The sequence below is a fragment of the Dicentrarchus labrax genome, unplaced genomic scaffold (assembly GCF_905237075.1).
Source record: "Dicentrarchus labrax unplaced genomic scaffold, dlabrax2021, whole genome shotgun sequence".
NCBI lineage: Eukaryota > Metazoa > Chordata > Actinopteri > Moronidae > Dicentrarchus > Dicentrarchus labrax.
Window position 1 is genome coordinate 8,961,369 of NW_026136721.1, and position 18,285 is coordinate 8,979,653.

At 40.4% G+C, this 18,285-nt stretch overlaps 1 protein-coding gene across 1 annotated transcript in view; it reads left to right on the top strand.

Moving 5' to 3' along the window:
* The first annotated feature begins 3,544 nt into the window (after positions 1 to 3,544).
* neurl1aa (neuralized E3 ubiquitin protein ligase 1Aa) overlaps positions 3,545 to 18,285 on the top strand; it is a 48,070-nt gene continuing 33,329 nt past the window's right edge. The window contains exon 1 of the mRNA XM_051386123.1: positions 3,545 to 3,803. Within this exon, the coding sequence (XP_051242083.1) occupies positions 3,770 to 3,803 (34 nt within the window). The 5' untranslated portion in view covers positions 3,545 to 3,769. The remainder of the gene's footprint in view (positions 3,804 to 18,285) is intronic.

Sequence of the window (18,285 nt, forward strand, 5' to 3'; positions counted from 1 at the left end):
TGAAATGCAGCAAACCATGAGCCGTGCCGCATTATTGTACTAATTTATGTAATGCAATTTTATGTACAGACTCTCAGAGATGCACCTCAGTCAAGTTGCAGTCAGAGAGGACAGCGGGTCAAAGAAAACCTTATTTTTTAAAGGTTAAGGCCGACAGAGTGGTGGATGCTTTATTAAAACAGGAAGTAAAAGGTACTGTACAAAGGAAGGATGTTCGAGCAACGCATTCACAGCACCAACGTCAAACCAGGCAAGGAAGTGCACTTCACTTCAGGCCTTTCCTCCAGTCAGTGTCTGCAAGGTTACATGACAGTCTTCCTGAAACTTGTCTGGCCAGAATCCAGCCACCGCTCCTCTTACAGCCGTGTGCTTTGCGTGACAAAAAGCTGTTATACCTTAGTGCAATGATGTCATTCGTGGGGAGACTCCGCTGACTTGTTGGCGCCAAAGGACCTAAGCATTATCTTTTGACTTTAATTCCATGTATGCTGTTAACTAAAAATGCTTATTCTAACCTATTGAAATCAAATTGAATTGCTTTTTATGTTTTATTGTGATATAAAGTTTTCCAATTACTGCAATCAGGAAGACACAGTAATTCCAAGTTGTTTCTTGTACACTGGCTTAAGTCAACTAGGCTTCTTCAAGATCCTGAATCCAGATTTTTACAATTGTCTACGGAGGTGATACATGAAACCAAATGTGGTTAGCCCCTCATTGTGCTGTGAGCACTTCCCACCAACTGTCTTCACCTCAAATGTGCGCGCCATGTGTGTGTCTACAGTGTCTCATTTAGCAAACCAAACCTTGAGGTTGTGGTCCTGATTTCATTTTGATCAACATCCCAGGCAGGCTGCAGTATTTGTTATGGTTACATGGTTGCAATCATTAAAAGTGATGGGGAAATGGGTATGTGTAAATATTATTACCTGCAGGATTTAGTGGGTAATGCTTTAAACATAAACATGAATGCACGGTATTAAGCTGCCTGCTGCAATCAGAACTGTCTCCTTTTTAAACAAAGCACAAAATGTGACTGAAATGGTGTTAAACTGATGGTAATGCAGTGGTGAGAGCACATGCACTACCGTACTTTGATGCAATTGTTAGGCAATTTCCATTTCAGAGGGAATTCAATCCAATAAACGTGAAGCACATTTTTTATGTAGGGCGATTACATATAAAGTCAATGCAAACATGCACCCGCAAACACTGAAAATGTTTAAACTTTCATGTGATGCTGTGTCACAAAAGCCTATTAGAGTCGAGTCACTTAGAACAGTGGTTCCCTTCCTTTTCTATTATTTAGTAAACTGATAACCCCTGACATATTTTATGGATATTTCATATCATATTCAAAACTGTACAATGAACCCAAATAATGAACACAATAATTGAAAGAAGTCTATGTAAAAATAGCGATTTTGGAATTTTGAGACGTTTTTTTCCCAGTTTAGGGAGCTTCTGTCTGTATTATGTATTTTTAAATCATTTTTACAAACACACATACTTAAAAATATGTATCTATTAGGTCAGCGTCCTTTATGGCCAATAGATTCTTGTTTTGAAATGAGAAAGACAAAATTGGGAAATGAGCTGTTTCCCCCCCTACCATTGATAACTATGGGTCATTCTTTGATTTTCTATTTTTGATTTTCAAAACCAAATAATGGAAAACAGGTGGTCGTCTTGTTTCCCAATTTTGTGTTTCTTATTTCAAAACCAAAATCCATTGGCCACAATGAACACTGACCCTAATACTTGATTCCAGCTATCCGTTGTTATTTACTATAAACCAGTATTCCCATTGGCTTTTAGGGACGAGTATTGGCGGGATGCAAAATACTCCAAAAACCACTCCAACGGTTGTATTTGAGAGAGTAACATAAGGTGAACATTTTCTTTGAGTTTGGTCTCAACACACCATAACAAGATTTCTGGAATCTCTGCTGGCTGCCTGGCAATATCTTGTTACCAATGGCTAGGGCTAGGCTAGCTGTTTTCCATTGTTTCCAGTCATTGTGCTAAGGTAAGCTAGCGGCTGCTAGCTGTGGGCATATATGAACAGATTTTTAATGCTCAATACTTCTTCCACCCTTGTAACAATATATTCCCGGCTTTCATCGAATATACATGTGTTCATGTTCCATTAATTCATATGTGTACACTACCAGTCAAACGTTTGGACACACCTTCTCATTTAATGGTTTTTCTTTATTTTCATGACTATTTCCATTGTAGATTCTAACTGAAGGCATCAAAACTATGAATGAACACATATGGAATTATGTAGTAAACAAAAAAGTGTGAAATAACTCTAAATCTGTTTCATATTTTAGATTCCTCAAAGTAGCCACCCTTTGCTTTGTTGACAGCGCTGCAAACCCTTGGCCTTCTCTCAATGAGCTTCATGATGTAGTCACCTGAAATGGTTTTCACTTCACAGCTGTGCCTTGTCAGGGTTCATTTGTGGAATTTCTTGCCTTCTTCATGGGGTTGGGACCATCAGTTGTGTTGTGCAGACGTCAGGTTGGTACACAGCTGACAGCCCTATTTGACAACTGTTAGAATTCATATTATGGCAAGAACCAATCCCACTTTTGTTTACTACATAATTCCATATGTGTTCATTCATAGTTTTGATGCCTTCAGTGAGAATCTACAATGTAAATAGTCATGAAAATAAAGAAAAACCATTAAATGAGAAGGTGTGTCCAAACGTTTGACTGGTAGTGTTTATTATCGTTACCTCGCCCTGTCTTTCACGGTGCCATTATCTAGGAGCCTGCAGCTTCGGGCCCACAGTAAACACCGTGGTGTCTGAGATTGAGGGCTGTGAGGTCACCACGGATACGTGATGACAGCTTAAGTCAGAGGCCTGACTCTTGAGGGGTCACCCAGTCTGTCTGCCAGGGGCCTGCGGCACATAAGGAAGTATGTAAGGTGAAAGAGTGAGTGCTGAGAGTAAAGAATGTGACCACTCACTCTCTGAGGTTCTGGATCCATACTTAGCCTTTACCTCCGTTCATTTTTAAACAACTAAGTCTATGTGGAATTCTCTTTTATTAATTCATTTCATTTATTGTATCTCTATGGAAGCTCATTTGCACCAATATGACAGAAAAAAAGGAGTCATTATAATGAGAAACTTTCCCAAAATATTAACTTAGCATCTCAAAGATAATGACCAAAATATTGAGACACTAATTCAAAGCCTTGAGAACGTTTCTTAATATTTTGAGACATTATTTATTTATTAGTTAGTTATTATTTTGTGAAAGTTATTATTTTGTGAAAGTTCTCATCATAATGCCTTACAGAATCTGTTTCTTTTTTTTTAACTTCACATTGAAATGGGCTTCCATATGTATCGGCAAAGGGATACAAACGAATAGAAGTCAAAGGCTAATATTTGGTTTATTCTTCCTGGTCACTCCCCCACCTCATGCTCCACGGCTCTGCGCGGCGGTGACAGCGTTAACACCGCCCAGCCAGTCTCCACCTTTTATGTAAATGCCAGTGTGAGTGAGTGGGACCCGAGGCGGAGAGTGCTGCTCAGTGAATGGGGGGGGGGGGGGTGTTGCCTTCACGGATCCCTGCGCTCACAAGAAGGAGGTGTGGGTCCAGTGTTTGCATCTATTCGGAGGGAAGAAGCGATAGGCTGCCTTTCGGATGCGAACGTGCAATCATGTCACGAGCGCCGGGCTGTGCAGCGAGAGCATCTGAGTAATCCATACAGACGATAAGCGGACTCTACAGGAATAAAGCAATGGGGGGCCAGATAACGCGAAATGCCTTTTACGGTAAGAAACAAATATTGACGCTGTGTTATTAGGGGCCTAGCTTTGCTCATTTGGTTCCAAAGTGTTTAATTCATAGCCATATTAGCTGTGTTGGTGCTGGCTGTGTTATCAGGTACCATATTGCCACTACAGCCTATTCTTTGCTCACAGTTACGTCACTCCGGTAATTAGAATAGGGGTCTCGAGACGCGCAGCTGTGTTCACTTGTCTTTGATTAATGCGGCGCAACAAACAGGATGCCGGCAGCCCCTCGCGCGCCTATGTCCCATATTGAACAGTTAGGGGCAGTGTGGGTAGTGTGGGCACTGTGGGCACTGTGGGTAGTGTGGGTAGTGTGGGCTGTGGACATGTCAGTGTCAGTGAGGGATGGGAAGTTGTGGGGTTTCCCTCCGCTGTGCGCTGTGCTTCCCCTCATTAATACACAGACACAGTGTGCAGCTGCGCTTTAGGAAATCGATACATTGATTTGCTATTGCATTATCCTGTGTGCTGACAGTAAGGTCGAAGCATGTGTGGCTATAAGCAGCTAATTGTACTGCAAAATGCTAGTTTGCTAGTTTGATTTGGTCCTGAAGTATGGTAGAGTTTGGATATTTTTTTTTTAAATAGAAGGCTAACAAATGGACCCTAAGGGTTTTTAGAGTTTCAGGTCTACTGAAAGGCTCCCAGGAACTTTACTGTCAGTTAATAGTGGGGATGCATTATCATTTTCAGGGCAGAAAGATTATCAGCCGATAATGGGAAACTGAAAATATTATGAATTATCGGGATTATTGGATTACAGCTGATAAATTATCTGTCCATAATAATAATCATTTATTGGAATTCTTATGCAAACAACAGGGGACCCAGGGGGAGCTGGGCTCCTCTTACTAAGACATGAGGTCCCCTGAAAACATCTCTCTAAACAGGTCTCTAAAATATTGACAATATGCTTTTTTGTCATGAATTTTTATTTTTCTGTATCCTTTGACTCATGGATTATGTGTGAATTTAGGCTACTTTTGATGTATGGTTTGTGCATGAGGGTGATTCATCATTAATTCACTTATAAACATCCTGCTATTATCACTAATATCATTAACTTTAGTTCAGAAAATGTACATAAAATAAACTTTCCTAGTCCTGCTCATCTATTTGCTCACATCTCAGCCTTTCTTAACATGAGGTGTACATAAACTACAGGTATCCCTGTTAATAGCCAGTGTAAGTTAACCTTTGTAGCTTTGGTGTAGGTCCTATTGCGGTATTTTGTTTGGTAATATTATCTCGATTCTCAAAAACACTGTATAGATTTTTGTGTTTGAAGTGTTGTAAAGGTAAACTGAGGGCTAAAAATGACAACATGTGGCCATGCTTACAGTATCCCAATACACTGAATCGTAACCCCTGTATCGCGATACATATCGTATTATCACATTCTTGCCAAATAACAGCGGTAGCTTCAGGGGTTGTGTGTCGTGTTTCCTGTGGTGACAAACAGACATTTTATAATACCAGCAGTGCAGGAGATAAACAGTACCAATAGTATGATTCTGAACTCCCTCTGTGTGTCTAGAGAGTTCTTATTTGCATGTTATTGTGTTCTATATGTGATCCTATGGGAGTTAAGTCCTTGTTCCTACAGCCTCTTCTGGTTTTGGCCACCTGATCGTTCTAATTAAAGCACCAAGATTAATCCAATTAGCTAAAGAGGGACAGACTAAGACAGCAGGAAGAGGAGGCTATAGCTCCTTCTCTTTGGGATCAAGGTCAGACGCCTCACAAAATGACTTATTGTGATGTGTTTGCATTGAAACCCAGTATTACCCGATTGATTACCTGTTGGCCCACCATGTAAATGTGAACAGGTGAGTTTGGTCGGGGCTCATGATAAGGCATTGGCTGTTGTTGTAATCTTTTCCTGAGCTGAGGGTGAATGATATCTGGACGCGTTATTTCTGGAAGGATTTGTTGACCAGACAAGGATCTGAGCTACAGCTGTACCGGTGTACATACAGTAATCCACTATCTATAGAGCATTGTAAATGGTCTGCATTGTTTTAGTTTACGCTAATACCAATAAGGAATAACCTTAAAGACTCGAGCTGTTTCCTTGCCTGGGTTGTATCAAAATCACCTTGTAAATAAACAGGAACGCTGCCACATTTATTGGAACTGACTGCCATTCCTTCATGTGAACAAGTTTGGGGATTTTGTTGCTACTTTGTTTATTTGGTCCTCTCTGTGCTCTTGTTTGTGCCATGATGTAGCTCTTGCATCTATATATAAAATCTTTTTAATCCTCCCCCCCCCTCCCTGCTTCACTGGCTCTGTTCTTCAGCAGACAGTATGGTGTTATGCATGCCGGCTCACGGACATGGCTACTCAGACACTTCAATGGAAATGTCAGTGTAATATTAGTACAGCAGTCCTACTTATTCTCTGACATGTTGCACAGATCAGTGCATATAGAACTTCATCCGTAACTCAGTTGGCACAGAATATTTGACTCATTTTAAGTTCTTTAAGCAGAATGCACAGTGAGCTGGTTATTATTGCAACATATTTCACAATACTAACAAGCATTCTGTGCTTTATCCCGCTCATTACATCACTAATTAGGAAAGAAATCAATAATTTGACAAAACTAATGCAGTGATTTTAAAAATGGATTATTCACTTAAAGGTGAACTTCGGCAGATTTTTACCCTAATCTTGATCACTAGAGGTCACCGAGTACTGTCGATAGGAAAAACAACGACCAGAATTGGTTCTAGCAAACTGGAGATCCTGCAGCTAATGGCCAGAGCTCCCAGTTAGTTATAATACACTTCTTGGGGGCATATCCTAAAGAGTGCCTTTTGCTCCTCTTAACATACACAAAATGCAGTTAAAATGTGTGTGCAACATGATCAGGGCCCTTACGTGAAAACAACATGCCTTTTCAACTCATACGTTGTGTAAAAACCGTACAAAACAGTACTGTCGCCTACCTGTTTTTCCACCGCTCGCTTCACCGAAAGCCCAGAATAACTAACTGGGAGCTCTGGCCATTAGTTGCAGGATCTCCAGTTTGCTAGAACCAATTCTGGTCGTTCTTTTTCCTATCGACAGTACTCGGTGACCTCTAGTGATCAAGACTAGGGTAAAAATCTGCCGAAGTTCCCCTTTAAGAGTATTTTATTAGAATGTATTATTCAAGTAATATAAAGTAGCTTGCTTGTTCGACGTGTAATCATGACTGAAGTTGTTCTCTCTCAAAATGAACTAAAAATACAACAATACATTTCAGTTTCAGTAAGATTATCAGACAGGGGCGCCCGGTTAGCTCAGTTCGTTGAGCTGGCGTCCCATGTACCGAGGCTGAGTCCTTGCTGCAGCAGCCCAGGGTTTGAGTCCGACCTGTGGCCCTTTGCTGCGTGTCATCCCCCTCTCTCTGTCCCCCTTTCCTGTCTACTTTCAGCTGTCTCTATAAATTAAAGGCAATAAAAAGCCCCAAAAAAGATTATCAGACAGGCATAACTGGCCTGATTTCCTCCTGCACAGTGTTCTGACTGCATGTGAAACATCCGTAGAAACAGCAGGCTGCTGACCACCTGAAGAATCAAATATTCTATAAAGCTCTCACATAATCACTGCTTACATTCAGAAAAGTTGTGTTTACAAGTGAATGGGATCCCAATGGGAAGAAGAGTGGGTTAAACTGAATTTAATATGAAAGTGTTGCTATGGTGACCCTCAGCCATTGATAGAAAGGATTTGATTGCTTCTGCTGCTTCTATCTGTAACTGAGAAGAAAGAGCAACATTTAATAAACCAGAGTATCATATCTGAACCCTCCCAGTGATGTTTTCCTCCATACTTGTGCTTTTGGGAAACGCAGCTGGCGAAGAACTCAAATCTGCTATCCAGAAACATGTAGGTATGAGAAAGGTGCGACTTACTGAGGAACAGATTATGCTTTCTAAAGTTGCACCTCTGCAGGCTGTTGTTCTCAGGTGTGAAGCACCAGAGCACATCCAAACAGTGTTTGCCCAGTTGATTGCGTAATTGAGTCTGCCGAGTGTGTGGGAGCTCCACTTCTGTGCTCCCGATTGACTGAAAGTGGGCCAGTGTCTGAGGCTGCACAGGCTGATTCGACGGAGCGTCTGGCTCCATTTGATGGGAATTGGATTCAGCGTCCGAATGCAAAGCAGAGACGGAGCTGAAGAGATGTCATACAACACAGCGAAGCGAATAAAGCGATGGATGGTTAATACAGCATGCAAGCCACATGTTTTGTGTCTTTTGTGTGTATGGGAGCAAGAGCTAGAAAGACAGTGCTTTAATCAGGCCTGGACAGTTGCTATGGAGTGACAGAAACACATGTGTCAGGGTCAGGTGGTATGTTAAGAGTGCGTGTCAGTGTTGTCCATATACTACTTATGACTGAAGCCAGTGGGTTCTGGGGAAACACAGGGGTGAGATCCCCTTGTGCAACCCTAACCTTCCTGTTTGTCCAGCAAGCATGCAAAATCATGCGTGTGTGTGCGTCTGCAGCTGGCCCCTTTCATCCTCATCGTCATGACAGGTCACCTTCAAGGCAGCGCCCACATAATGACTTCCAGCCAGTACTGAATAGCATCTTGCCTGCTTTCAGTCAATACATGCTGCATATCATTACGCCTCTCCACCAGCCTGCTCTCTTTCACTGCCAAAGAAGCATCATTGGATTACACTGCGCTCCATTGTATGGGGCCTTGCGATATTATTACTTATTGATTGCTGTTGTGTAATCCTGCTCGTGAAGAGAATGCGGTAACAGCGGGAGGACTAGTGGGCCGTAGTGGATGACGTCAGCCAGACTTCATCATCTCCACAGTCTCACCTTTCACTGCCAGGTCACCGCGGTGTGAATTATTGATGGCAGAGTGTCTCTCCAGTGGCTAAGTCCTGCATAACCAGAGAGATATTGCTTTTAGGTGGTATAGACTAGTCAGTTTCTGCTGCCCATCACCATATTTTGTACCATGTACAATGTACAAATTTCGTCGAGGGCAACTGGGGGTTGGGACACCCACTAGGGATCGCTAAAGCTTCACAGGGTGTCACAAGGCCTTCTTGATTAATAAGACACATATAAACAGTAGGTCTACATCTCAGTCATTTCTAAAGTAGAAACTAAATGAAAAAGTTATTTTTAAAGTTTAGATTATTATTTAAGACCTAAACTTTGAAGACCTGAACACAGGCTTATTATTATTATTATTATTAATAATAATTTTAAATATTCATAACACACATTTGTATAAAGTTCAATAAAATGCAATATTTACAGAGAATAAAATCTGTAAAAATTAGTTTTCTTTTGATTGACTCATCAATTAATCAACTAATCATTGCAGCGCTATTTAAGTCACAGTCATTTGTTGTGGCAGCTTCACAAATGTGAGATTTTATATGATATATATATATATATATATATATATTGGTCAAAACAAGCATGTTACCGTGGGAAAGCGAAGGAATTTATTTTCACTGCTGTTGACATTTTATGGACTAAATAATTGTTTAACCATAAAAAAACATTATACTTATTAATCAATAACTTATTACAGCCCTGCATTAAAGCAAACACGTCTGATGTTAGCCATCAGACCTCTGAAACACCACCAGTAACCATCTCTAGTTTGTTCGGTGATAGGGATGCACTAATACCGTCGTGTGATCATAAAATACCATTTTATTTTAGTGTGACATTGCGTAACTTCTTGTTAGTTAGCGGGTAGGCGGAGTAGAAGCATTGTCAGCAGTTTGGAGATATATCACTGTAAATTGTCTTGAAAAGATTACTGTTCAATCTGTATATTGTTTCTATTCTAACCGCTGCCACAGCTTACACTTCAACTGAAAATGAAATCGGTGGCACTCCATAGGTTACTATGTGATCTGTCACATAGCCTTTCCTACATTAATTTTAGGGAAGAAGTTAAAATGCTGTATCTTCAAAGGTATTTTCCTGATCCCAGAGAGTTTTTCTGCTTGGGCCAAAACTAAAATTTATATCCAATGTTCTCACGGACTGCGCCAGCTACCGAGGTGGTCTCTGCAACAAACCTAATGTATGTTCCAACAAAGAAGAAGAGCAAAGCGGGGAGGCACAGAAATATTGGACTTTTTGATTATTTTTTTTTTAGCATTCTTTGCAGAAAGTAGATATATGTGAGATCATGAAAAACCAATCCGCTGCTGGACATAAAACCTGGCTAACGTGAAGATGTCAGGATGAATGAATGCATGAAAACAAAATGGCAGGACAGTCTCATTTTAAGGCTATTGCAATATAAGCTATCATAAGGCAAACAAGCTGCCACCAAATAGCAGCTTCAGTTTTAAATTACAGGATCACATGACCCCCCCCCCCGCAACATCACCATGGGCATGGGCCATCTATCAGTGCATCAACACTGAACCAATAGGTTTGTCATGATGTTGCCTAGCAGCACGTTAAGCCCTTTGGTTACCACCAACATAATGAGCGATGAGTCTGTAATGAGTGTCCCCAGGTAGAATAGCAGCTACAGCTACAGTTACTGTCACTGCCACAGTAGTAGTCACTGAGCCACACACAGCCTATTGGGTTTCACACACTCGGCCTGTATCTGTGTAGCATCTGTCACACACGTATATACGCGCCTACGACGAACTTTGGAGATCAGTAAGAACAGGGAATGTAATACCCTGTGAACTGCACTGTCAGTGGCACCCTACATAAGCTGTGAGCTTCTGTTAGTGCATGGAGTATATAAAGTCATCTTGCCTGAGCTGTATTTTTAAGCATCTAAGCCTAAATGATAATGTGTGTGATTAATGGTCGCTATTATTGCATGATTCATTTCACAGTTGGTGTTGCATCAGGCTGAAATGCCATTTTGTCATGAGTCAGTGGGATTGAATCCATCATCCAGACACTGCTATGTAAACATCATTAAGTTGTTGTTTGTCATTGCCCTCCAGGCTTGTTGCTGGTGTTGTAAATGACACTGTCAACTCTACAGAGATCTGCGGAGAACAAAATCAAATTAGAGGAGTGCATTCAGAGTGCAGATCTTACCAGGAATGGTATCACCAAATGAATAAAATGCCAATGTCTTTGATGAAAGTCTGCAGAGAAGGTGTCTCATTTGACACGCAAACGTCATAGAGAAACAAATGTCAATGTACACGTATATGGAAGAAGTCAGGCTGGATGGATGGGTTCAAACAAACACAAGTCTTTCGAGACTGCTGTTTATGTGCAACCAAAAGTCAGCACTGACTTATTTTAACTTACATATGTAGGTTAACTTTAACCTATATATGTAAGTTAAGTTACGTAAGTTATGTACTTAACGTGACTTAACTTGACTTAACTGACTTAACGTATGTTGTCCCAAGCGGAAACGAGATTCCCAACTGACGCATTTGTAGCACCTACTGGCTGAGTACTGGCCGAGGAGTAAGCAGGTAATGGCGGTATAAAACAGAGCAGTCATTAAGATACGTTTTTCAAAAACGAAGTGTATCAGCGCAGCTACGAGAGATCCTTGAGCATACAGGCATAAATGTGCACAAAAACTATTGACTATTATGCCGATGACTCCAGTAGTATACAAGATTAGTTATGGACAGATGCACACACAGACACACACATACGGCAAAATGCATGATCCCCTTACGCCTGGCAGACATCATAATAAAGAAACTCCACTGGTAACGTTTGTGAAAGAGGAAACTAATCTTTTCTGAGCTGGTAATGATTGTAGTATTGCAAGACAACAAAATTAGTGTTAACAGCCTGCATGACATGAAAAAAATACAAAATATGTTTTCTTAACTTTTACACTAATGGCTACATCTTTACAGAGTGAGAGGGTTCAGTTGAAATGCAAACATGTAGATTTTGTTATGTTACACCCAACACTAGTAACACTATCACAAATCCACATTGGTGTGTGTGTGTGTGCATCTGTGTTTTCTCTAAAGTCTAGGCACAGTGCTGGGCTTTACAAAGCAACAAGTGCAGGGGGTGTGTTGATATATGGGCTACCTGTGCCACATAAACCCTGCTGCTGTTGTGACTGAATGCTATAGACTCATCTTGTTTCCATGGTGCTAATATTAGGCATAATTGTTACGTATGGTGGAGATCTGGGTCAATGGTATCTGCAAACACTAGTCAATGTTTGTTTCAGTGTACCTAGGAGACACATGGGCAGGGTTTAAAACTTCACTTAAAACAATAGTAAAAGAAAATGGTTCTTAATCATTTCACTACTCTACCTGTATATGAATCACTATACACTCCATATGCTATCCACTGGCCTTTTACAACTCACCGCTCAGTGGAATTCAATTCCAGACCTTTTGGCACACATTTCAAAAATACCAAGCATTAATTATTTGCAAATAATATTTGACCTAATTTCATAAAGCTTAGCTGATACCTTCTGAGAACATTTAATTTGGAGAATGGCTTTTACAGTTGGGACCCAGAACCAGGAAGTCATTTGCCAACCAAATACTGAGCAAATATTTGAATAGTTTTCTCCCACCTATAAACTCCTGTCTGGAAGGTAAACCACTTAGCTGATGACTGGTGAGAACAGCTACACAAATCTAGATTAAAAAAAACACACACACACACACACACACACACACACACACACACACACACACACACACACACACACCGCTCACCTCTCACTCACTGTGGCCAGCCAAATGAACTGGTGAGATTAGCTTACTGCTCCACAGAGATGTTCATTGGTGTATGACAGGTATTAGCAGCACACAAGCGTGTGTATTGTGATGAGAGATTAGAGTGTGTGTGTGTGTGTGTGTGTGTGTGTGTGTGTGTGTGTGTGTGTGTGTGTGTGTGTGTGTGTGTGTGTGTGTGTGTGTGTGTGTGTGTGTGTGTGTGTGTGTGTGTGTGTTGTTAGTGGGATAAAGACCTCTACACTCCAGGGCAGAGGAATACAAGCTTTTCACTTCCAGTTTGTTCATAATAAGACATCCTTGACCTTTAGCGAAATGGTTCCTGTGAGACTGTTAAAACAGCTTTTTCCAGCGTAACGCACGCATAAAACTGTGTGCACAAACAGAGGTTTTTAAGAGGCAGCTGTCAGATTGATGTTAACAAGCGCCATTTCCAGCCTTTTACATCAAGGATACACATCTCAGGTTGGGCGCACATAAGAATACTCCAGGATTCGTGTTGCTGAGGTAATTGGAGGACTGGGACCAGCCGTTTGGTCCGTCTAATAACTTAAAACTACAACATGGGATTTAAGAGTAAACACTGAATCTTTACACAGTAGAACTGCTATGAGGAAAAAAAATGTTTTCCCACACATAAAAAAACAATTTTGCTCAAATTATTACAAAGAAAATACAACAATTAACACTTGTTGGCTGCCACATCTCATAGGCCGTATTCAGACAGACTATAGCCCTCAGGCTGCCGTTGCCGTGTTGCTACAAGATACCTGTGAGAAGACATAATGTGAAACTAGTTTGGAGGCTTATCAGTTTTTACTCCTCCTCCGAGGGTCTTGGAAGGGTACCATTACATTTATTCAGTTGATGTTTTTATCCAAGGCGACTCATGGTATGTGCATTCAGCAATGTGGATGCAACCCAAAAACGGCAAGAATCATGCAAGTACATCAACTTGCTAAAACATGCTGCACTGCCTCAAGTGCTACTTTTTAGAAACATTTGTATCGTACAGCAGTCATTATCTCTTCCACCTCAATGATTCTTAGCTAAACAGGAAAATTAGCACAATGCTACAAACTACACGCTACAAGGTGTTCTGCCTGGCATGCACTTGCAAGTAGGGATGATACCAATGTATTTATCGAGCCTGCTTATCAGCACTATTCTTTTATGATTACCTCACTGATTCCTGGTCAATGTTGTAAGTTGGTCAGGTTCTTAGCCGAAACGCAACTGTTAAGTCAGAACGCAGTGAAATTAAGCCACGCTTTGGGCCGTTTCTTCCTCTCCACCACGACTCCTTCTTGTTGCAAGTGTCCAGAAGCATAGACACAAGAGTTTGATGCACACATGCGACCGTTTGAAACTGGTTCAAAACTCAAACTGGTTCCCATCCCTACTTGCACGACAGCTTTAGCCTTTAGCCAAAAACTCCATAAGGAAATATCTGTCTCTTATTTAGCTGCTAAATGCGCATGTTCACTTGCAAGTCGCTAAGGTGGCCTGTCTGCCGTTTGGTGCTGCTCAGGCAGTTTGCAGTTGGTGTATCGGGCCATTTTGGCTCAATAAAACCTTCCTGCTGCTGCTTGAAAGGTTAAGAGTGGTGAGAGTGAAACTATAAGGTTGTTTTTACTTCAAGTGTAATGGGATCAAATATAGAAACCACACCCCTCCTCTTCCCGCACAGGTTAACTTGGATGGCAGGAAGGGTCAAAATGTCAGAAGGCACATAAAGACACTTAAATCCCATTTAATCTGGTGTAGTTGCTCAGTAGTTGACTCATTTGTAACAGGGTGTGAAGAATCAGTATATCCTTCCATTGACCTGCAAATAGAAATGCAATGAGTCTTTAAGGATGTGTCATTGGTGAAGATATTCAGTAAAATTTACGATTTAAAGAGATATATCAAAATGATACAAATAAAGATTCAGGTTTTGCTCTGTAAACTGATGTTCTCCTTAGTTTGAATGGAATCTCAGAAAAGCAGAAAAAGAGTTTCAAAAAGCTAAAATCTGAGACTATAAATATCATTGTGTTGTGTCTGAGTAAACAAAAGGCATCTGTTGTATCCTAACCGATAGCCGCGGAGTGAAAGAGTGCACTGATCGAGACCTTTAGATACGAGGGGTTGCTAAGGAACATGAATTCACACATAGCCCGTTTTTCTCTACAGCAGCTGCGTCTCTTCAGAGCCTGGGTAATGCATTCAGCTCAATCTGCCCAGGACCATGTGCACCACATTCAACAACTGCTCTCCTGTGGCTCTGCCTAAGACAAAAGGCCTCAACGATGCTATTAGGGTTGGGGCCAGACTGAACGGTAGACACGCTTACAGGGTGAAAAACTGGAAGGGTCATTACTAGATGAACACAGGCAAAAGGGAGAGGAGGGAGACAAAGGAAGAGAGAGGACACAAAGCGTGCTGTTTTTTAGGACTAGCTGCACGGTCTTATCAGGACTCCACAGGACATCTGCTGCTGCCACCATGTTAGCTTTCATCTGTCTGAAAGAATATGACAGTCCAAATCACCATAAACTGAGCATTAACTATAATTTTACTTTGACATTTTCAATTATAAACATTTATTTTTCTGAGCAAGCACCTGCCATAAGGTGGAATGAAACTTCAGTACTCTCTAAAACCCTGGAATACCCTACTTTGTCTTCTGCAGAGATGTGGAAAGTAAACCCTGTAAAAAAGAAGAAATATAGTTTAAAAGTTTGGAATCGCCTGCCGCAAAAGCTTGAATCTGTCAGCTGGCTGAGAGGACTATTCTATAATTTTGAATGATCTTTAATGCTTCTAGGTTGTAGACAGGTTGTAAAACTATATGTTATTAAAGGGTTTGCAAGAAAAAGTAATATTTTTTGTACATTGAGAACAAAATGCTGTACAATGGTTCAACAAGACTGACAATTGAAAGGGCAGAAAGAAACAAAGATACCTCTGAGCAACAGTTAAACAAGACTAACAGGGTGTAGGGTACGCACATGCAAAAAACCTCTACAGGTGCTGGATCAAGAAGCAAACTAAAGGCAAGAATCAGACAAAAGATCCACACAATGTACTAATCGCTCCCAGCTATTTTAATTGAGCAGCGCTTCGATCTAATAAAGATGTTCGTCAGGCATAGATCTCTGTTGGATCGAATCGTTGCTCAATTAAAATAGCTGGGAGCGCTTAGTACAGTGTGCGGATCTCTTCTTGTGTGATTCTTGCCAACAGTTAAATAAGAACAGAAGAAATCACCAGTCATTGGTAAAATAAATTGGAAGCTTAGCAGCAAAATATGTGCAGATTTAAGAAAGAGGTTCCTGTTTCGGTGTCAAGTGCACAATAAGAATAACAGCCTATAACAAGCTGGAATTAACTGGCCTGTTGCTATGGCAAAGTTATTCTTTAAACTTCCAAAGAGAAATAGAAAGGTTGGTCTGGGGTTAGCACTATTGGAACTGGTTTACAGAATATCAGATGAACATATGGACTGACAAATTTAAACCTTTTCAATCCAACCATTGAGAAGACTACAGAGCGCCCAAAGAAAAATGTGTTCCAAAAATATGTAGAGCCCAATTGCAGCGTGGGGGTTCAACAGTGATCTAGGGTCACTTATGTTTTTCTGGACTGGAAAACAAATTCAAAATCAAAGGGTATTTGAGGGGAAAACAGGGTTACAGCAGTATTCTCCCATATGATGCAACACTGTAGGGACATCAACTGATGATTGACCTTTGATAGTAGTACTTTATCTTTTCAAGATTTAAAGTTGTTGATTAGTCTATGATTTCTAATCCCCATAGATAGGTGGCCAAACATATGGTGTTGAAATGTTTCCAAAATAGCTGAGTGAGAGTTTGATTGGGAAAAACAAACATCAACTATCTGATACATCAGGGTAAATATCAGCTTTTGCTGATGTTTATGCTGATGTGTCAATCTCTCGGATTTGAAGAGATGAGATTTCTTTCTAGTCAGTCAGTCAAATCATACAAGGAGAAATCAATCAAAGAAGAGAACGACACCAATTTCTCCACTGACAGTAACTTGAATAGTCAATAATGCAACACAGCTTGGAGACATGTAGCGCTTTGAGTCAGGAATGGGGCTCCACCTCTTAACCTGCAATCACTTTTTGCTATTGCTAGCATTATTGCTTTCTGGGCCTACAAGTAAAACCCTGCTGGATACAAAATGTCCAGGTGAGATATTTGATGTGACCAGACAGAAAGTGGGCACAACAGAAAGATAAGTTAAACTCCTTCACCACAAAGTACTGGAATGTTCAAACATAAATACTAAAACTTCTGGAAATCATTTAACATCCCAGAATGATGATATGTAACATACTGAAGAAGTATCAGATGATGGAATTTTTTAGAGTTCTATGTCCAAACCGTTTAGTTCATCTTCAGAATACTAATTTAGCAATTTTAATCTGGCATTTACCAGCCCTGGAAAATCTGTGAAATTGCTTCAGTACGTGTTGTTTTTAGTAGCTGCTCAAGTGCTGTGGCCATACCCCATCAGCCATTCTCACCCAGACTCCATTCAGACATATTTACTACCCATGCATCTAATTACCAAGTCAATCGAGTCTTTCTCTGCAAGTCTTCTCGACTCTTGGCAAGCAGCCGTAGAACTGCCTGCTGGGTTTTGGGATAAAGCCCATGACAGTGTGCTATGTGATATTTAAACTTGTTAGGAACTTGTGATGGGACTAGTTGGTAGGTTAGTATTTGTTTTTTTAAACAGGAATATATATAATGTCTTAATCTCAATTTAGCCAGATAATGGATCTTGTTATTGGTAGTATACATTATATTGTGTATAGTATAATACAAATTACATGGCAATTTTTGTAATTAGTAACATATTCCATTGAATTAGAACAAAAATGCAATCTGTACTTTTGGATTGCTTTCAGATTACTTCAAAATCAGACATTGAAAATAATGCAACTTGTACTAGAGAAATGGACGCAGCCAGAAATTATTTTCTATAGAAATCCTAATAATATATTTAGCATCTGCATAGTCAGCCTTTACAGTTGGTCATATCCTATAACACTGAATATCTTCTGTGTTTATTCATATATTTTTCTGTGTTGGAAAACATTGTTGTGGTTAGCATGGTTGTTAGCCATTCACCGGCAATCCCATGATGCTTTGGTTTGAGTCTGTTTACTATTCGGAGGCTGGGTTCCTGACTTGCTGACCAATTAGAGCCTGTGTGTGGGAGCTCTGATCTCAAAGGCATTGAACAATGGAATAACATGAGCTTTACCCCACTCCCAAATCAAGATCTACACTGCCCAGAGGGTTAATAAAGCATCGCTTATCAAGAGCAAAAAATTCATAATTTTAATAATTTTGTAATCGTTGAAAATGACTAAGTACTATAGACTAATTACACATTATTTTTTATAATCTGATTACATGTAATCAGTTACTACCCAACACTGGTAATATGTTGAAACTCCATTACACTGCCAGCCAGCACATGGCCTCTAATGAAGACTTGACAGGTGCTGAATCAAATGGCTCACAGTCGACATGAACCATCTTATCTGAGTTCAGCATGTGAATGACTGAAGAGCATAATTTCTGTCTTGGACATGTGTTGCATTCTTGACCTTGCATGGAGATTTGCTTTTCACCCTGCAGGGCCCAATGTGATTATGGCTGATTAGCTTATTGCTCCATTGCTCACAAATAATCAACAAAGAACCCAAGTACAAGACCTCAGAAATCTTAGATTA